Source organism: Salvelinus sp. IW2-2015, unplaced genomic scaffold (genome assembly GCF_002910315.2).
Source record: "Salvelinus sp. IW2-2015 unplaced genomic scaffold, ASM291031v2 Un_scaffold1078, whole genome shotgun sequence".
In the NCBI taxonomy this organism is placed as follows: domain Eukaryota; kingdom Metazoa; phylum Chordata; class Actinopteri; order Salmoniformes; family Salmonidae; genus Salvelinus; species Salvelinus sp. IW2-2015.
Window position 1 is genome coordinate 252079 of NW_019942719.1, and position 21801 is coordinate 273879.

At 44.7% G+C, this 21801-nt stretch overlaps 1 protein-coding gene across 1 annotated transcript in view; it reads right to left on the minus strand.

Annotated features, from left to right (window-relative positions):
* The window catches only part of sf3b3 (splicing factor 3b, subunit 3), a 45175-nt gene that overhangs the window by 17719 nt on the left and 5655 nt on the right, over positions 1-21801 (minus strand). The window contains exons 4-18 of the mRNA XM_024137054.2: positions 14859-15029; positions 14451-14623; positions 13983-14124; positions 8892-9004; positions 8589-8726; positions 8237-8340; positions 7973-8138; positions 6842-6937; positions 6373-6445; positions 4035-4186; positions 3603-3758; positions 3291-3446; positions 2836-2979; positions 771-893; positions 508-662 (exon numbers count right to left, since the gene is read on the minus strand). Coding sequence (XP_023992822.1) covers positions 508-662; positions 771-893; positions 2836-2979; positions 3291-3446; positions 3603-3758; positions 4035-4186; positions 6373-6445; positions 6842-6937; positions 7973-8138; positions 8237-8340; positions 8589-8726; positions 8892-9004; positions 13983-14124; positions 14451-14623; positions 14859-15029 — 2062 coding nt within the window. The remainder of the gene's footprint in view (positions 1-507; positions 663-770; positions 894-2835; positions 2980-3290; positions 3447-3602; positions 3759-4034; positions 4187-6372; positions 6446-6841; positions 6938-7972; positions 8139-8236; positions 8341-8588; positions 8727-8891; positions 9005-13982; positions 14125-14450; positions 14624-14858; positions 15030-21801) is intronic.

Below are 21801 nucleotides of genomic sequence, written 5' to 3' on the forward strand. Positions count from 1 at the left end.
CAATAGATACTGAGTGCACACAAAACATTAAAGATACCTCCCTAATATTGAGTTGCCCTAATTTTGCCCTCAGAACAGCCTCAATTCGTCTGGACTCTACAAGGTGGCAAAAGCGTTCCACAGGGATGTTGATTCCAATGCTTCCCACAGTTGTGTTAAGTTGGCTGGATGTCCTTTGGGAGGTAAACCATTTGACACAAACCAGTGCACCTGGCACCTACTACCATAACCCATTCAAAGGCACTTAAATATTTTGTCTTGCCCATTCACCCTTTGAATGACACACATACACAATCCATGTCTTAATTGTCTCAAGGCTTAAACATCCTTCTTTGACCTGTCTCCTCCCCTTCATCTACACTGATTGAAGTGGATTTAACAAGTGACATCAATAGGGGATCATAGCTTTCACCTGGTCAGTTTGTCATGGAAAGAGCAGGTGTTCCTAATGTTTTGTACACTCAGTATAGATGTGTTTACTTTAGTTCTCTCTGTGTGTGTGTGTACCTCAGGGTGTTGGTGGAGATTGCCACAATGCCCTCTGGACACTGTTCAGAGGCAAAGCCAGAGGCATATTCCAGCGTCTCATAGGACAGGGGCGTCAGATGGAATCGGGACTGGTAGGAATAACTCAGCCAGGAGCGACTAGACATGGCCAACACCTGAAGGAGATGGAGATGTCAGAGAGGATACAAATACACACAGCCTCAATGTTATGTTTCAGCTCCATAAAGCTGCAAAAACATAGCAACTAATAGGATTTCACTTACAGCTTCCTGTCCCTGCATCCTGACGCGGAAGAGCTTCACAGGTCGCGACCCCAAGTACCGAGTACGAGTATCAGACAGGTCTCCAGTCACTGGGTCCAGCACGGTCCTGAGCAACACACCATTCTGAGGAAAGACAGACATGTTAACGTCACAAATAAAAGCTCTAGTATGTATTCCAACAGAGCACAAAATATCAAGTAATACAGTGGCAGAAGTAAACAGGCAGTAACAGATAGTGTAGGTGTGTATATATATATATATACTGTATGCTGAGATCAGAGATGTTTTAAACTCTCTCCATTATTTGTCAGAAAAGAGACATGAGGAAACTCATCACTTCAACAGCACCACAATATCCCTCTACTCAAACTCTTCCTCAACACAGAGGACATATACACTCTATATACAGACAAAAGTATGTGGACACCCCTTCAAATTAATGGATTCGGCAACACCTGTTGCTGACAGGTGTATAAAGTCGAGCACACAGCCATGCAATCTCCATAGACAAACATTGGCAGTAGAATGGCCTTACTGAAAAGCTCAGTGACTTTCACCGTGGCAACGTTATAGGATGCCACCTTTCCAGTCAGTTTGTGAAATTTCTGCCCTGCTAGAGATGCCCCGGGAACAACTGTACTGTTATTGTGAAGTGGAAACGTCTAGGACAAACAACCGCTCAGCCGCTGACTTGTAGGCCACACAGGCTCACAAAACAGGACCGTTGCAACACTCACTACTAAGTTTCAAACTGCCTCTTGATGCAACATCAGCACAAAAACTGTTAATCAGGAACTTCATGAAATGGGTTTCCATGGCCGAGCAGCCGCACACAATCCTAAGATTACCATGCGCAATGCCAAGCGTCGGCTGGAGTGTCGTAAAGCTCGCCATCATTGGACTCTGGAGCAGTGGAAACGCGTTGTCTGGAGTGATGTATCACGCTTCACCATCTGGCAGGCCAATGGACGAATCTTGCAAGGAGAACACTACCTGCCCGAATGCATAGTGCCAACTGTAAAGTTTGGTGGAGGAGGAATAATGGTCTGGGGCTGTTTCTCATGGTTTGGGCTAGGCCCCTTAGTCCCAGTGAAGGGAAATCTTAACGCTACAGCATTCTAGATGATTCTGTGCTTCCAACTTTGTGGTTAATTTCTTTACTATCAAATGAGAGACAAATTTATCACATAAGTCAGAGTTATACTTAAACTAAATCTTTACTCACTTGTTAATAAGGGAGCAGGTCAATACAATACACACATATAAAGTGAATCGATTGAGTGCTCCACGTTAATAATGGCTGGTCAACGAATCAATTCAGAGTCCCGAGTCAAAAACACAAAGGTCTTTTATAGCCAAGATTCACCCCCTTCAGGCTACATGACAAACAGATTAATGGAATGGGTCACAAGGTTAAGATTAGTATGAAAGATACTTATAATTCACAGCAGACAGTATCTCATTGTGTAGAGACCAGGGTCTGGCCCCAGAGTCATCTCCCCCTGGTACCCCAGCACAGAAACATTAACTCATGCTCTGGAATGCAGTATTACCCAAAGGCATCGTAAATCTCCCAGAGGGCCATCCTCAGTAGAACACACAGATGAGCATTCTAACAACCCCTTATTCTGTTACATAAAACACCCATTTGATGCAATAACAGCATTATAACATACCCTTGTAATTTCTGTTCTGACAGACCCTTTACTGTTTCAGCATGACTATGCACCCATGCATTGTCCATACAGAAATGGTTTGTCAAGATTGGTGTGGAAGAACGGGACTGGCCTGCACAGAGCCCTGACCTCAACCCCATCGGACACCTTTGGGATGAATTGGAACGATGACTGCGAGCCAGGCCTAATCTCCCAATATCAGTGCCTGACCTCACTAACGCTGGTGGCTGAATGGAAGCAAGTCCACACAGCAATGTTCCAACATCTAGTGGAAAGCCTTTTCGGAAGAGTGGAGGCTGTCACAGCAGCAAAGGGGGACCAAGTCCATATTAATGCCCATGATTTTGGAATGAGATGTTCGTCAAGCTTTTGGTCATAGTGTATTTTACCTGCAGTCCGATGTTGAGGTAGAGAAAGCCGACAGTGCCCTTCACTCCTAGCTCATCTTCCTTCTCCACTCCTCCCATCTCCACTATACACAGAGACTCAGGCTGGGCTGGCAGGGCCTGCATACTGAGGGGCTGGAGACAGTCCTACACCACAAACACACAGAGGGGTTAGTGGCTACAAACACAGCTTTGAGATAAACGCATGTTAAAAAGAGGGCAAATATCCACAATGGCACCGTGTTAACTTTGTTTTTTTCACCCTGGCTGGAATTGCAACAAAAAGAAAAAACGTGAGCAGAGAAAACGAGCTCTAGATGAGTTTCCTTGTAATTGTCCAAGAACATCTGGTGCTTGTTACCAACTCGCAGAGCAGTCAGTATGAATCAGACCCATTCTAAACAGACAAACAAACAAACAGATCGCACGGGCTGCACAGAGTACGGTGAGAGTCATACCGAGGGGTCCAGGGAGATGATGCGGACGGTGTTGTCCACCAGCCCCACCGCCAGGAAACGGGAGCGCTGCTCACCAGGGGGGACATTGGCCAAGCTCATACACACCACGTCAGCTGACATCTCCTTCCTCTCTGTGTACTCATTCAGCTGTCCAGACTGGGGGGAGAGACAGAGGGGAAGGTTATCATAAACATTTACTGTCAGAAGAAATATAACCTTTACACTGAGCAGGAGAGACTTCTGGATATTTGCAAAAAGCAGACGAAACTGGGTCTGAGAAAATAGACACCCAGGGGATGAAAGTATACTCACAGGGTCCATCTCAAAGTAGACCAGCTCTCCTCCGGTCAGAGCGATGACCACCTGCCTCTGGTTGACTGCACAGCGCACAATGGTCTTCTTCCCTGGAGTCTTCCACTCATTCACACGCTTATCAGCACGGATGTGACGGATCCCATCAGGATACACCTGTACAACAGGGTTATTCAGTTTACACAGGGCTGGGGAAGGGGCCTGGCCAGGGTGTCTAATGTTTGTGTATCTGAGATCAGAGTTGTTTACACTCTCTCCATTGTAATGTCAGAGAAGAGACATGAAGACTCATCACTTCAACAGCCATATTAAATCTGTCATGCACTTCAACTCCCTTCATCTTCACTTCTAGCATTAGCATTGTATTCCCTCCAGAACATAAGGTGCATGTTCAGGCCACTCTGAGAGGCGTGTGTAGTGTGGGTGACTGACCTGCACCAGAGCATCCTCCCCCAGCAGAGAGCAGGAGAGGGTGGGGGTGGTCCCCAGGAAGCCAGAGTCTGTCACTTCCTCTACGGTCTCACCGATAGACAGAACCAGGGTGGCGTTGACGAAGGAAACGATGATGTACGCGTCAAACTCATCTGGAGGAGGAGAGGTGTTTAAATGAGTTTCACACTGAGGGGACTTCTGGACCCTTCCTTTTATTCAATAAACCTATGGTTTAGTGTTAATCTGATAAATGAAGCAATTCATCAATCATCAATTACATTTAAACTCAACAAAAAAAGAAACAGCCTCTCACTGTCAACTGCGTTTATTTTCGGCAAACTTAACATGTGTAAATATTTGTATGAACATAACAAGATTCAACAACTGAGACAAACTGAACAAGTTCCACAGACATGTGACTAACGGAAATTAAATGTGTCCCTGAACAAAGGGGGGGGGGATCAAAAGCAGTATCTGGTGTGGCCACCAGCTGCATTAAGTACTGCAGTGCATCTCCTCCTCATGGACTGCACCAGATTTGCCAGTTCTTACACCAAGGCACCTGCAAGTTCCCGGACATTTCTGGGGGGGGAATGGCCCCAGCCCTCACCCTCCGATCCAACAGGTCCCAGACGTAGAGATCCGGGCTCTTCGCTGGCCATGGCAGAACACTGACATTCCTGTCTTGCAGGAAATCATGCACAGAACGAGCAGCATGGCTGATTCAGGATGAGCCTGCAGGAAGGGTACCACATGAGGGAGGAGGATGTCTTCCCTGTAACGCACAGCGTTGAGATTGCCTGCAATGACAACAAGCTCAGTCCGATGATGCTGTGACACACCGCCCCAGACCATGACGGACCCTCCACCTCCAAATCGATCCCGCTCCAGAGTACAGGCCTTGGTGTAASGCTCATTCCTTCGATGATAAACGTGAATCTGACCATCACCCCTGGTGAGACAAAACCGCGACTCGTCAGTGAAGAGCCCTTTTTGCCAGTCCTGTCTGGTCCAGCAACGGTGGGTTTGTGTCCATAGGCGACGTTGTTGCCGGTGATGTCTAGTGAGGACCTGCCTTACAACAGGCRTACAAGCCCTCAGTCCAGCCTCTCTCAGCCTATTGCGTACAGTCTGAGCACTGATGGDGGGATTGTGTGTTCCTGGTGTAACTCAGGAAATTGTTGTTGCCATCCTGTACCTGTCCCGCAGGTGTGGTGCTCGGGTGTACCGATCCCGTGCAGGTGTTGTTACYTGTGGTCTGCCATTGTGAGGACGATCACCTGTCGGTCCTGTCTACCTGTAGCGCTGTCTTAGGCGTCTCACAGTACGGACATATTGCCCTGGCCACATCTGCAGTCCTCATGCCTCCTTGCAGCATGCCTAAGGCACGTTCACGCAGATGAACAGGGACCCTGTGCATCTTTCTTTGGTGTTTTTCAGAGTCAGTAGAAAGGCCTGTTTAGTGTCCTAAGTTTTCATAACTGTGACCTTAATTGCCTACGCCTGTAAGCTGTTAGTGTCTTAACAACCGTTCCACAGGTGCATGTTCATTAATTGTTTATGGTTCATTGAACAAGCATGGGAAACAGTGTTTAAACCCTTTACAATGAAGATCTGTGAAKTWATTTWGATTTTTACGAATTATCTTTGAAAGACAGGGACCTGAAAAAGGGACATTTCTTTTTTTGCTGAGTTTATTTATTCACAAAGTATGTATAATGCTGAGATCAGAGGTGTTTTAAACTCTCTCCATTGATATTTCTGTCAGAGAAGAGACATGACAAACTCATCACTTCAAKAGCACAACAAACCCTGCCATGAGACTTCAGAGGAATGTGCCCTAATCTGGTACATGATTTACAATCAATCTCATACCCTTATTTTGGTTTTTCACTAACCTAGAGCATGGCATCACAATCTTGAAATCTACGTCTGTAACCCAGTGTGTAGAAGTTACAATGTCTGACTTGTGCAGGATAAACAGTTGGATGAGCCAAGTCTTCTGTGTAATGGATGAATGCTAGAGTGAAAGTGAAGCCACGCCTGAACAGGTCTCTCTACCAGGCAGCTGCAGTGGAACTAGGCCACTGCACTATACCACGTCAGGAAAAATCTCTGAAATCACATGACTTCTGGGAATAGTCTGGCTGAGTGACTTTTTTCAAGAATGCACTCTGATGCCAGTCTACAACATGAGACCTGACAGTATTAAGATTAAAACAATGCCACTTTACAACCATGTCCTACACAATAACTGCAACCAAATACTGCAGAAGTGGACTGTAATGAGGTAGAAGGGAGAATAACTTGCAACTAGTTAAAAATAAAGAACAAGCACCTTCAATGTGTCGGCGCACAGTCCACACAGCATTGGGGTTACCGGGCAGCTCAGACACAGCCATCTCTGATACCTGGAGGGAACAATCACTGATCAGACTTTCATTGTAATCTAACCTAAGCATTTACCAGTCTGTTACCTCTGCATTAACAGGTTGAGKTCTGCTGAGATCAGAGGTATACACACATTCTCTCTCTGGTGCTTTGTCAGAGAAGACATGTATATCATTTCATCCAGCTTCTTAAACACGTCAAACATTAACTGGTGTGTGAGAAAAGCAACAGCGCCAGAAACTTAAAACCCAAACTCTGGTTTCCGGTGTGCATGTGAGTGAGTATCCGCATGATTTTGTTAAAATGTTGTCATTGTTCAAATAATACTGTGGCATGTGCCACACCGAGAGAATGTGTGCATGAGCACTTTCTGGGATGTGAATGTGCGATGGGAGGTGGAATTGCAGTACACATACCTCCAGCCCATGTCTGAGGACTCGGAGGGTGGATTTGGGTCCCCTGCCACAGGCCACATACAGCTGAGGAGTGTCCTCATTAGCCAGATCAGCAATCTACACAGGGAGAYAGAAACAGATGAGGTGAGTGGAACAATGAGCCAGTGGTGAGTAAGAGATCCGTATGTATTCTAAGAGGACAGAACTTAACAAGTAGTACAGCTCCAGAAGTAAACAAGGTAGTCTCACATGTGGTGTCTGTGTCACGTTCTAACGCTGAGATCAGAGGTGTTTAAACTCTCTCCATTGATAGGTTTGGATTTGTGAGCTTTAACTATTATGATTTATTTGTTCTAATAGAGACATGAGYGGTGCCGTAGCCCAGGATTTACACCAGGAGTTGTCTGTCGGAGGAAGGGTTATGGTGGGTGCAATTAAGCTTGGGAGGGGGCTGAGAGCAGGGAAAATGGTCACGTGGCAGTACTGATAAGGGGAGAGGCGTGGATAAGGGGGTCGAGGACAGGTCACTAAGGGAAAAGGAACAGTTTATTACCCCAATCACTTAGTTTCCTGCCTAGCAAAAAAAGATGCAATGTTTAGCAAGGAGGAGACTCCACCCACAGTGGGGTACATATACCACCACTATTCTAATCATGTCTTTGTCGGGTCAACTGTTCGATCCTTTGAGAAGAATAAACTTGGTCTAAGCTTTCATAGCGTCTGTTGAGTTCTTACTCTGATAATTAGAACCTAACAATATTTAGTCAGAAGAGACATGAGAAACTCATCACTTCAACAGCACAACTTCTCCTCAAACCTTGCCGAAAGACTTCAGAAGAATCTGTGTGTGTGTGTGTGTGTGTGGGGGGGGACAGGGGGTTAACGTGAATCCTACTTATAAAAATGTGAAAAAAAGAATATAATCTTGGTACTCCAACTAACTCGCATTCAAGTAAAGTCAAAATCAGGTTCATTGTGCTAAAAATAGTGGGAAAACACACCTACCCCAGCTAAAGATGTTACAATTTGGTTCAGTAGAACAAAGGGAAAGGTGTGGCACACTAAGTTCATCCACTACACAATCCATGGGAATCAAAAGCTAAAACCGTTGCACGCACAACAAACATACAACAGAAAGAGATTCACACACACCTGGCAGGACATGATGGGGGAGAGGTTCTCCTGCTCATCCACCAGCACTAGGTTCTTGAGGGGGCGTGGCTGGAAGAAGAAGGTATCTCCCTCCTCCAGGGGCATGGCAGAGGAGAACTCTGGCTCTTCATCATCATCTCCCAGATGGGCTATCTGGTACAGGTAACTAGCAGAGAGAGAGAGAGAAGACAATGAACACAAGAGAGCAAGAGGCATGGACATAGATGGGATGTGTGAGGTATTACAGTATAATGAATGACTTACTGGTTACCAAACTCTGAGGACACAAATAAGAAGCCGGTCTTCAGCACGCACATGGATGTGGCTACAGGTATGGTGTCAAAGTACTTCATCCTGATCTCTGTAACCTGGGGGATACAAACGTTTATTTGAAATAGAAGGAATCACAGAATATCCCATCATGTGAACACTGACCCGAGTTAGTGTGTGTGCATGCTGAGATCAGAGGTGTTTATGCTCTCTCCATGTTTTTGTCAGAGAAGAGACATGAAGACTCATCACCTCAACAGCATGGTTCTATTTCCCACACATCAGATGAACACCTCTGCCCCCCCTCCCCCAGTTCCTGTCTCAGACTGCACCCTGCTGGCCTCACCATCTCCTCATCTGTCTCCAGGGTGACCTTGAAAATGTCGCCCTGCTCCGTCTGGGCCAGGAAGAAGAACATGGACTTGGTCTTGTGGGTGGCTGAGCAGACGAAGATCATGCCTCGCTCAGGGTCATCCAGGTCATTCTGTGTTCAGGCAAAAGAAAAAAGAATTGAGGGTTCAGTGCAGATGGTATCAAATCAACTGTGATCCACACAAACATTCAAACTGTTAACATGTACGACCATGTCTTGTTAGCCAAGTTATTTGAAATCCGTTTTCGCATTTATAAAAACATAACAGAAACTCACCCTCCTGCGTGGGATGGGACAGCGAATGTCAGGCTGGTCCCCAAAGTTTTTGTAGGTGATGTAATTCTCTGAACAGATGAGTACTCCACTGGGCCCATCAGAGCCTCCAGGAACTGGAAAAGAGAGGGGGAAAGGGTAATAATCACACAATAGGTTTACACCTAAATTAAAACATTTWAAAAAATAATCCAGCCTGCAAACAACTCATAACCTGGCTCTGACTGCCCTCTACTGGAAATAATGTACACTGAACAAAAATATAAATGCAACATCTAAAGTGTTGGTCCCAGGTTTCATGAGCWGAAATAAAAGATCCCAGAAATTGTGCACAAATTATAATCCATCCACCTGACAGGTGTGGCATATCAAGAAGCTGATTAAACAGCACGATCATTACACAGGTGCACCTTYTGCTGGGAACAATTAAAGGCCACTAAAATGTGCAGTTTTGTCACAACGCCACAGATGTTTCAAGTTGCGGGAGCGTGCAATTGGCATTCTGACTGCATGAACGTCCACCAGAGCGGTTGCCAGATCATTTCTCAACCATAAGTACATTWKTCTACCATAAGTCGCCTCTAAAGCTGTTGTACAGAATTTGTCAGTATACGTTCAACAGGCCGCATAACCGCAGACCACGTGTAACTACGCCAGCCCAGGACCACCACATCCAGCTTCTTCCTCTGCGGGATCGTCTGAGACCAGCCACCATGACAGCTGATAGAAACCGTCTCAGGGAAGCTCATCTGCGTGGTCGTCGTCCTCACCAGGTTCTTTCGGAGTCGTAATCCACTGCAGTGGGCTAATGCTCACCTTTAACGGCCACTGGCACGCTGAAGAAGTGTGCTCTTCACGGATGAATCCTGGTTTCAACTGTACCAGGCACAAGGCAGGACAGTGTGTATGGCGTCATGTAGGCGAGCGGTTTGCTGATGTCAAAGTTGTGAACAGAGTGCCCCATGGTGGCGGTGGGGTTATGGTATGGGCAGGCACAAGCTATGGACAACAAACACAATTGCATTTTATCGATGGCAATTTGAATGCACAGATATACCGTGACAAGCCCCTCAAGCCCAATGTCGTGCCATCTAGCCGCTGCCATCACCTCATGATGCCCCGCTGCCAACCAGCCTACCTGGTTAAATAAAGGTTAAATAAAATAAAAAATGATAATGCACAGCCCCATGTTGCAAGGATCTGTACACAATTCCTGGATGCTGAAAATGTCCCAGTTTTTCCATGGTCTGCATACTCAGACATGTCACCCATTGAGCATGTATGGGATGCTCTGGATTTACGTGTACGACAGCGTGTTCCAGTTCCCACCAATATCCAGCAACTTCGCACAGCCAATTAATATATTTCAATTGACTGATTTCCTTATACATGCGACTCGTTTCAGGAAACAAGGTGTATGTCGCGCAACACTACTTCACAGGAAAACAAACTTTTTATTTATCCAAATGCGTTTTTTGGCAGAAATGCCTTCTGGAACATGTGAACTTTCATGTGCCTTAATAACAAACTTGTATGTCATTTGTAAATAGGAATACAAATGTTAAATTACGAGCCAAGTTGGTTTAGCCATGGAAGAGCAGCAACCTTCCCGCTAGCCATGATTGGCTGAGATAATGAATGGACTGGACATGCCGAGAGATGATTATGGATTGGTCTGCCATGTAGCATGCTTCTGTCTATAACATGAGCTGGTCAGTATGTGTATGTAATCCTTTCTAACAAGGATTTTTTMAAAGATATCACGTAGTAGAACTACACMTTCTATTGGACCGAGTATTGAAATCAGTGGAATTAGAGTATGATAGCTAAGGAGATGGAGAAAATTCTGGCATTTGATTGCAAAGTCGAAAAGAGAACACCCAGAATTCGGTTGTATAAAACKCCTTTCTCCGGATTACATCTTCAAACTAAGGGCAACCATGGAATCCGTGACACAGAGGGAGAAGTGTCCATCCATGTATACAGGTAAGAGTCTAGCTAGCTACATTTTCAGATATTATACGTTTCTAATTTAGTCAGAAGGTTGTTTTCATGTCAAGTTAGTGTACTGTTAGCTAGCTAGCGTTAGCTGGCCGGCTCGCTAACTTTACATGTATGATCCGAGTAGTAATATCACTTGTATCTCAGAGCCGTTGTTAGTTATAGTTGCATTGTTAGTTATAGCCTAATGTTAGCTAGCTAACATTGAACCTGGTTGGTTAGCTCCCTGCAGATTCTTGCAGGGTAGTAACGTTATGAGTTGGGATTATGGTTCATTGTTTAGCTAGCTAGCTACATGTCTAAACACTATGCAAGTATGCATTTCAATAGAATGTTCATGTCACTGCGACAACTGTCGATAGACGTAGCTGGTKAATTCGCTCTGGCTATCTAATACGATTTCAGAGCACTCACCTCCGAGTGTGCCAAAGCGCAGAATAACTGACCTATTGCTGAGGGCACGACAAAGCCTATTTCCCCTCAGGAGACTGAAAAGATTTGGCATGGGTCCTCAGATCCTCAATAAGTTCTACAGCTGCACCATCGAGAGCATCCTGAKTGGTTGCATCACTGCCTGGTATAGCAACTGCTAGTAGGCACTACAGAGGGTAGTGCGTAGGGCCCAGTACATCACTGGGGCCAAGCTTCCTGCCATCCAGGACCTCTATACCAGCCTCCCTAGTCATAGACTGTTCTCTCTGCTACCACACGGCAAGCTGTACCGGAGCGCCAAGTCTAGGTCCAAAGGTTTCTTAACAGCTTCTACCCCCAAGACATAAGACTCCTGAACAGCTAATCAAATGGCTACCCAGACTATTTGCATTGCCCCCCCCCCCTCTTTCACGCTGCTGCTTCTGTTTATTATCTATGCATAGTCACTTTAACTCTACCTACATTATACTWAACTAGGCAAGTCAGTTAAGAACAAATTCTTATTTACAATGACGGCCAAACCCAGACGAGGCTGGGRCAATTGTGCGCCGCCCTAAGGGACTCCCAATCTCAGTCAGTTGTGATACAGCCTGCAATCAAACCAGGGTGTCTGTAGTGATACCTCTAGCACTGAGATGCAGTGCCTTAGACCATGTAGGAGCCCTACATGTACATATTACCTTAACTAACCTGTGCCCCTGCACATTGACTCTGTACCGGTACCCCCTGTATATAGTCTTGCTGTTGTTATTTTACTTTAATTATTATATACAGTCATGGCCAAAAATAATGAACCCTTGCACTTTTTTCAAATAATGCACAATTTCTTCCAGAAAACGGTTGAAATGAAAACATATTTTGGTATCCACATATGTATGTCTTCGGTATGCAGTTGTACAAAACAAACCAATCTGAATAATTTACTAAATCTGAGCTAATTCCACAAAGAAATCCTAAAATGGCCKAGACAATATTATTGGCACCGTCTAGAAGTAGTTAGATTTCAAGCAGGTGATTATCATTTACTTTGGAATTGAACTCACCTGTTGTGAGTTGAAGGTGCATGCAGTATAAAAATCACATATTCAACCAGGTTGAATAGAGAAAATGACTCATTCTCCTGTTTTGTGTTACTGTGTGTACCGCAATGAGCATGGACAAAAGAATGAAAACCAGATAATTATCTGAGGTCAGACAAGACGAACCGCTGGAGGCAGGGCTTTCTCCTATAGATCTCCATTTTTATGGAATGGTCTGCCTACCCATGTGAGAGACGCAGACTCGGTCTCAACTTTTAAGTCTTTACTGAAGACTGTGTAGTCTGGTCCAGGAGTGTGAAGGTGAACGGAAAGGCTCTGGAGCAACGAACCGCCCTTGCTGTCTCTGCCTGGCCGGTTCCCCTCTCTCCACTGGGATTCTCTGCCTCTAACCCTATTATGGGGGCTGAGTCACTGGCTTACGGGTGCTCTTCCATGCCGTCCCTAGGAAGGGTGCGTCACTTGAGTGGGTTGAGTCACTGACGTGATCTTCCTGTCCGGATTGGCACCCCATTCGGGTTCATGCAGTGGGGGAGATCTTCGTGGGGTATACTCAGCCTTGTCTCAGGGTAGTAAGTTGGTGGTTGAAGATATCCCTCTAGTGGTGTGGGGGCTGTGCTTTGGCAAAGTAGTTAGGGTTATATCCTGCCTGGTTGGCCCTGTCCGGGGTTATAGTCGGACGGAGTCACAGTGTCTCCCGACGCCTCCTGTAATTATGCTGCAGTAGTTTGTGTTGGGGGGCTAGGGTCAATCTGTTATATCTGGAATTTTTCTCCTGTCCTGTGTGAATTTAAGCTCTCTCTCAGCTCTAAAACCATGCCTCAGGACTATTATTTGACCCTGCTGGTCATCTATGAACATCTTGGCCATGTACTGTTATAATCTCCRCCCGACACAGCCAGAAGAAGACTGGCCACCCCTCAGAGCCTGGTTCCTCTCTAGGTTTCTTCCTAGGTTCCTGCCTTTCTAGAGAGTTTTGTCTGGAAGTAGCTAGCAAACTTGCCAATATTAGCCAGTTAGCTTGGGTTCTTGACTGGTCAGAATGCTCYGATCAACCCTACTCCTCGGCCAGAGCGTCCAGTGTGCGCTCTGAACACTCGGGAGAGCGAAACGCTCTGAATTTACAAACTGATAAACTGACAACGCTCTGAGTTTATGAACGCCTAGAGCCCACCCTGAGCACACTCTGGCACTCCAGATCAAATTTACAAACACACCTGTAGTATAAACCAGCCTTTAGTTTTGAAATCTTTGGTTGTTTAGTACACGGCCTCATATGTGAATCCTTAAAGAGATGGGTGGGGCTAAGGCTTTAGAGGGTGTGAACGATACTGAATAGGTGTAGACAAAGAGCCCCCCAGTAGGTGTACCAAAACATTCAAGGGTCATTTTATCAAAAGTGAGGTTACAAGTTAATCAACTTTCAAACCAGGATTACTTTCCCTTGTTCCTCAACTGTAATGTGTGATATACTATTTGAGGACCGAGTCTCTTATATCCAATGTAATTTCCCCCCCCCCCCGCTATATAGGACCAAATCGAGCTGGTCGGTCACATATGAACTGTAACTTGGTAAAAAAAAAATGCTGCATGTTGCGTTTACATTATTGTTCAGTGTAGCTACCTGTAATGAGGAAGTTGCCGTGCTCCTCCAGGGCCTCGCTGTACTTGCGCACAACGTGGTTCAGACCCAGGTCCAGCTCATAGAAGGTCAGGGTTTGCTGTGTGTTGGCTGCAGCCTCGCCAGTGGGGTCATTGTCAGCTTCCTGGAAGGAGGGAGAGGTCATAGGCCACACACCGTGGGTCAGTGGAAATGAAGAGGACAGGATGAGAATTTACAGAACATCTTTAGTAGCAAAGGAGCTACAACAGTGGGATTATGTTGGAATCAGAAGTGTTTAAGCTCCCTACAGTGGTTTGTCAGAGAAGAGACATGAAGACTCATCATTTCAACAGCACTTGGGTGTATAGAGAATAAAACAGAAGCACATCGGAGCCTGTGTGTAAACATAGATTAGGTAAGTTTCTTTAGTACGTAACAAGAGCGCATGAGCAAATTCACAAATCATAGCGGCCAGTGCTAGGCTCTCACCTCATAGTCCATCTCCAGACAGGCGAACATGGGGTTTTCAAAGCCCACATCAACTCCTACCACATGGTAGACCAGTGTGTTGGCCTTGTGAGCCTCCAGGGGAGAGGAGATGGTGAGACGCGCTGCTGCATCTCTGTTCAGGATGTACACCAGCTTCTGCTTCTCAATGGCACCTGAAAACAGAGGTAATTAGTAAACTACAACACCTGAAAACAGAGGTAATTAGTAAACTACAACACCTGGAAACACAGAGGTAATTAGCAAACTACAACAGACAAAAAACATGTCCATTGCAACAGGGGATTCTCTCATCAAGCCAAGGATTTGTCAACTTGAAATTTTGTTCAATTTTCAAACCATTACCAACTCTCTCCACAAAATCATATCTCAGTTCTCTGAGCTCTTTACCTATCATGACTGCTCTGCCCTTGGGGTCGACGGCGAGGAACTGTCCAGGGACGATGCGACGACATCCACTCTTGCCAAAGGTCTCCTGGTGGATCTTCTCGAACATGTTCTTGGAGGGGTGGTACTCAAGGATCACGATGCGGCCTGAGTCACTGCCCACCACAATATAGTCTGGGGATCAAAAGCACAAATGTCTCAAATTTAAAATAAGAGCTGTTCAACCACACACAGAAAACTTGCATCTACTTCACACTAGGATTGGGCGATGTCAACATTGGGCCTATCGTGATTATGTATCCATAAAACACTGCGATATACGATGTTATCGCCWACTATTGGCCCCCCKAAAAAATATATTATAATAATTTTAAACCGGCTAAAACGACCATTGGGCTATAGCAGGAAAATGTATTGCTACAACTGGATGAATCATGACGAAAGACAATGTTGTTGAAAGTCTGGGCAGAGGCTAAGTGCAGGCTCATCTTTTCAAATATCCTTTCTGGTGGAAGAGCTTCAGCATGGAGCAGGTTTGTATCTGTGTGAACTGGGACAATTTCAGCTTCCAGGAATTGTGTACAGATCCTTGCGACATGGGGCTGTTGTCATGTTTGTCCCCAGCGCCGGCATAATGATCTTTTAACCAGGTGAATGGATTATCTTGGCAAAGGAGAAATGCTCACTAACAGGGATGTAAACAAATTTGTGCACAACATTGAGAAATAAACGTTGTGCATATGGAGCATTTATTTTATTTCGGACCATTTTACATGTTGCGTTTATATTTTTGTTCAGCATAGTTAATAGACCAATAAGAAAGAGTTCCATACCTCTCTGCCAAAAACAGTTTTCAGTTTTCCCCTCCCCACTCAGACCACTCCCAGACAGTCCTGGCAAAAGTCTTGCTTGAGGAATTGCTCAATAACACTTTACTTAACCTCACTAGGGTAATAATAAAATAAATTATATATATAAATAAATAAAATCGTCCGATTAATCGTTATCGGCTTTTTTGGTCCCCCAATAATCMGTATCGGCGTTGAAAAATCATAATCGGTCGACCTCTAGTAGGGGGCACTATTTTCACCTCCAGATGAAAAGCGTGCCCAAAGTAAACTGCCTGCTACTCAGGCCCAGAAGCTAGGATATGCATATAATTAGTAGATTTGGATAGCAAACACSCCAAAGTTTCTAAAACTGTTAAAATAATGGCCGATTAKTTAGGGCCGATTTCAAGTTTTCGGAAATGTTAGGGAGAATGACAACATTGAATGAGTGGATAGTGGGATGTCCCCAGAGCGCTTTTTTCTTGTTTTTCTTTTATATTGACGACGCTATTGTCCGGTTGAAATATTATCGATTATTTAGGCTAAAAACAACCTGAGGATTGATTATAAACATCGTTTGACATGTTTCTACAAACTTTAAGGACACTATTTGGAATTTTCGTCTGCCCGTTGTGACCGCATTTGAACTATTGGATTACTGAACAAAACGCGCCAACAAAATTGAGGTTTTTGGATATAAAAGAGGGACTTTATCAAACAAAACAAACATTATTGTGTAACTGGGAGTCTTGTGAGTGCAACCATACGAAGATCAAAGGTAAGTGTTTCATTTTATTGCTATTTCTGACTTTCGTGACTAATCTACTTGGCCGGTAACTGTATGTAATGTTTTGTGTGCTGAGCGGTCAGATAATCGCATGGTTTGCTTTTGCCGTACAGCCTTTTTGAAATCTGACACGGCGGCTGGATTAACAACAAGCTAAGCTTTATTTTGATGTACTACACTTGTGATTTCATGAAAGTTAAATATTTATAGTAATTTTATTTGTATTTGGCGCTCTGCAATTTCACCAGATGTTGGCCAGGTGGGACGCTACTGTCCCACACCCCCTAGAGAAGTTAACACCAGCGTCATGTTATAATATGACCATAACACTGTCATGACACACAGTATATTTACACCTGATGTATATATTGCTTGATTTTATGGCTGGTTATGACACCTACATAAGAGTGTCAAAACCTACCACACACTGTTTTATTTATTGAGCATGTTAAATGCTCATTGTAATTGCACACACATTGATGTCAGACATGCACCTACCCCAYTGCCCTGTTGCTGATGACAGGGATGAATGCAGGAGCAGATTGCAGGACAAAACACCCTCTTTTTGACTGATATAAGGGATTGTACGTGATAGGCCTATCTCCCGTATATGATTATGGTGGTCATAGTGTGTCTTGAGTGTCAAAGTGTATTTTCTTAATCCAAGTAAAGTGACACAGAATGATCATAATGCTTCATGACAGTGTTTTAAAGTGTATTTTCTACAAGTTATAAAAAAAATATACTGAAAAAAAACATGACTGAAGAATTCATTACAACAAAAACAAGGGACTTGAGAAACTTTAACGAATGGAAACTTCAGGTGAAAATATTGGTCATGACAGTGTTATGACCATATTATGAACTGCTTATGAACCGTGTAATGGAGGAAGATTAACCCGTGTCTTTGAAAGCGCCTTTGTATGTAGTCTATGTTGTCTTAGCTAGTTATCATCAACTGAGTTGACAATGTTTTTACTTGCGGATGTATAATGTGTCTGCAGTATCCTGTGCAATAGTTAACTAGTTACCGCACTAAGTTAGCTATGTTATAACACTGAAATGCTTGCGGTAATGCAAAAATGTACTCCTCCTTTCTTCCTCAGAACCTGGTGTTGCTGTGGCCTCTTGACCTGCACCTGAAGGTAGAGAAACAGACACTATGTTTCTGTATAACCTGACCCTGCAGCGTGCCACTGGCATCACCACGCCCATCCATGGAAACTTCTCAGGTACATAACGTTCTTCTCTTGGGGTCTCTCATCCAGGTTACATGGATAATGTAACCTGTGATCTGGTATGGTTATCATTATTGTCTTGCCTTGCAGGAACAAAGATGCAGGAGATAGTTTGTTTCCAGGGGAAGATCATTGAGCTGCTGCGCCCAGATGCAAACCAGGGAAGGTTCACACCCTGCTTACCATGGAGGTGTTTGGCATCATTCGCTCCCTCATGGCCTTCAGGCTGACAGGAGGAACTAAAGGTGTGTGTTATGAGATGTATGTGTGTGCGTGTCAGCATATATGTGTGTCTGCATGTACACCTGAGATTCAGACCCCTTGACTTCCCACATTTTGTTACGTTACAGCATTATCCTAAATTGATTAAATTGTTTTCCTCCTCAATCTACACACAGTACCCCCATAAATGACAAAGTGAAAACAGGTTTTTAGAAATGTTCGCTAATGTACAAAATAATATACAAATGCCTTACTTGCATACTTATTCAGACCCTTTGCTATGAGACTTGAAATTGAGCTCAGGTGCATCCTGTTTTCATTGATCACCCTTGAGATGTTTCTAAAACTTGACTGGTCCACCTGTGGTAAATTCATTGATTGGACATTATTTGGAAAGGCACACACCTGTTATATAAGGTCCCACAGTTGACCGTGCATGTCAGAGGTCGAAGGAATTGTCGTAGAGCTCCGAGACAGGTTTGTGTCGAGGCACAGATCTGGGAAAGGGTACCAAAAAATGTCTGCAGCATTTAAGGTCCAAGAACACCGTGGCCTCCAAGTTGGATCCACCAAGACTCATCCTAGAGCTGGTCGCCTGGCCAAACTGAGCAATCGGGGAGAAGGGCCTTGGTCAGGGAGTTGACCAAGAACCTGATGGTCACTCTGGCAGAGTTCTTCAGTGGAGATGGGAGACCCTTCCAGAAGAACAACCATCTCTGCAGCACTCCACCAATCAGGCCTTTATGGTAGCGTGGCCAGACGGAAGCCACTCCTCAGTAAAAAGCACATGACAGCCCGCTTCGAGTTTGTCAAAAGGCACCTAAAGACTCTCAGACCATGTGAAACAAGATTCTCTGGTCTGATGAAACCAAAATTGAACTCTGGCCTGAATGCCAAGCGTCACGTCTGAAGGAAACCTGGCACCACCCCCACGGGTGGCAGCATCATGTTGTGGGGATGTTTTTCAGCCGCAGGGACTGGGAGACTAGTCAGGATCGAGGTAAAGATGAATGGAGAAAAGTACAGAGAGATCCTTGATTAAAAACCTGCTCCAGAGTGCTCAGGACCACAGACTGGGGCGAAGGTTCACCTTCCAACAGGACAACAACCCTACACACACAGCCAAGGCAATGCAGGCGTGGCTTCGGCAAGTCTCTGAATGTCCTTGAGAGGCCCAGACTTGAACCCGATCAAACATCTCTGGAGAGACCTAAAAATAGCTGTGCAAGGACGCTCCTCATCCAACCTGACAGAGCTTGAGAGGATCTGCAGAGAAGAATGTGAGAAACTCCCCAAATACAGGTGTGCCAAGCTTGCAGCGTCATACCCAAGAAGACTCTGCTGTAATCGCTGCAAAAGGTGCTAAAACAAAGTACTGAGTAAAGTGTCTGAATACTTTTTTAAATGTGATTTTTTATTTTTAATACATTAGCAAAAATGTCAAACCTGTTTTTGCTTCATCATTATGGGGTATTGTGGTTTGGAGGGGAAAACAATCAATTTTAGAATAAGGCTGTAACGTAACAAAATTTGGAGAAAGTCTCTGAATACTTTCCGAATACACTGTATATAATGATGGTGACTGAGTTCCATCTCAAGTAAGTATTGAATAGCCTAAAATCAGAAGGTAGCCAGGGGGCTAATAATGAGAGAGTACAAACAACAATAGCCTACAGATAAATCTAAGGAAAATCCCTCCATGCAAGGTTGAATAGCAAATTGCCAAATACCTATCCTCCTACTAGGCCTATCAAAAGCTTTAAGACAAGTTTATGGTCTAATGCCGCCGTTATCGCAATATCAAATCATTTCTGGGTAATAAGGAAGTACCTTACTGTGATAGTTTTCAATGAAAATGGTTTAAAAAAATAAAGCTTCTTAGCAAAGAGCAATTGGTAATCGGTGTCGTCAACATGTTAATTACAGGGGCCTCCCGGGTGGCGCAGTGGTCTAGGGCACTGCATCGCAGTGCTAGCTGCGCCACCAGAGTCTCTGGGTTCGCGCCCAGGCTCTGTCGCAGCCGGCCGCGACCGGGAGGTCCGTGGGGCAACGCACAATTTGCATAGCGTCGTCCGGGTTAGGGAGGGTTTGGCCGGTAGGGATATCCTTGTCTCAACGCGCTCCAGCGACTCCTGTGGCGGACCGGGCGCTGTGCGCGCTAACAAAGGGGGCCAGGTACACGGTGTTTCCTCCGACACATTGGTGCGGCTGGCTTCCGGGTTGGAGGCGCGCTGTGTTAAGAAGCAGTGCGGCTTGGTTGGGTTGTGCTTCGGAGGACGCATGGCTTTCGACCTTCGTCTCTCGAAGGCTACAACTCGAGCCCGTACGGGAGTTGTAGCGATGAGACAAGATAGTAATTACTAGCGATTGGATACCACGAAAATTGGGGAGAAATGTGATTTAAAAAAAACATGTTCATTACACGGTTCATAAGCAGTTCATAATATGGTCATAACACTGTCAAACCAATATTTTCACCTGAAGTTTCCATTCGTTAAAGTTTCTCAAGTCCTTGTTTTTGTTGTAATGAATTCTTCAGTCATGTTTTTTTTCAGTATATTTTTTTTATAACTTGTAGAAATACACTTTAAAACACTGTCATGAAGCATTATGATCATTCTGTGTCACTTTACTTGGATTAAGAAAATACACTTTGACACTCAAGACACACTATGACCACCATAATCATATACGGGAGATAGGCCTATCACGTACAATCCCTTATATCAGTCAAAAAGAGGGTGTTTTGTCCTGCAATCTGCTCCTGCATTCATCCCTGTCATCAGCAACAGGGCAACGGGGTAGGTGCATGTCTGACATCAATGTGTGTGCAATTACAATGAGCATTTAACATGCTCTGCAATTTCACCAGATTGTTGGCCAGGTGGGACGCTACTGTCCCACACCCCCTGAGAAGTTAACACCAGCGTCATGTTATAATATGACCATAACACTGTCATGACACACAGTATATTTACACCTGATGTATATATTGCTTGATTTTATGGCTGGTTATGACACCTACATAAGTGTCAAAACCTACCACAACACTGTTTTATTTTATTGAGCATGTTAAATGCTCATTGTAATTGCACACACATTGATGTCAGACATGCCACCTACCCAGTAGCCCTGTTGCTGATGACAGGGAGAATGCAGGAGCAGATTGCAGGACAAAACACCCTCTTTTTTGACTGATATAAGGGATTGTACGTGATAGCCTATCTCCCGTATATGATTATGGTGGTCATAGTGTGTCTTGAGTGTCAAAGTGTATTTCTTAATCCAAGTAAAGTGACACAGAATGATCATAATGCTTCATGACAGTGTTTTTAAAGTGTATTTTCTACAGTTATAAAAAAATATACTGAAAAAAAACATGACTGAAGAATTCATTACAACAAAAACAAGGGACTTGAGAAACTTTAACGAATGGAAACTTCAGGTGAAAATATTGGTCATGACAGTGTTATGACCATATTATGAACTGCTTATGAACCGTGTAATTGAACATGTTTTTTTAAATCACATTTTCTCCCCAAATTTTCGTGGTATCCAATCGCTAGTAAATTACTATCTTGTCTCATCGCTACAACTCCCGTACGGGCTCGAGTTGTAGCCTTCGAGAGACGAAGGTCGAAAGCCATGCGTCCTCCGAAGACAACCCAACCAAGCCGCACTGCTTCTTAACACAGCGCGCCTCCAACGCCGGAAGCCAGCCGCACCAATGTGTCGAGGAAACACCGTGTACCTGCCCCCTTTGTTAGCGCGCACAGCGCCCGGTCCGCCACAGGAGTCGGCTGGAGCGCGTTGAGACAAGGATATCCCTACCGGCCAAACCCTCCCTAACCGCGGACGACGCTATGCAA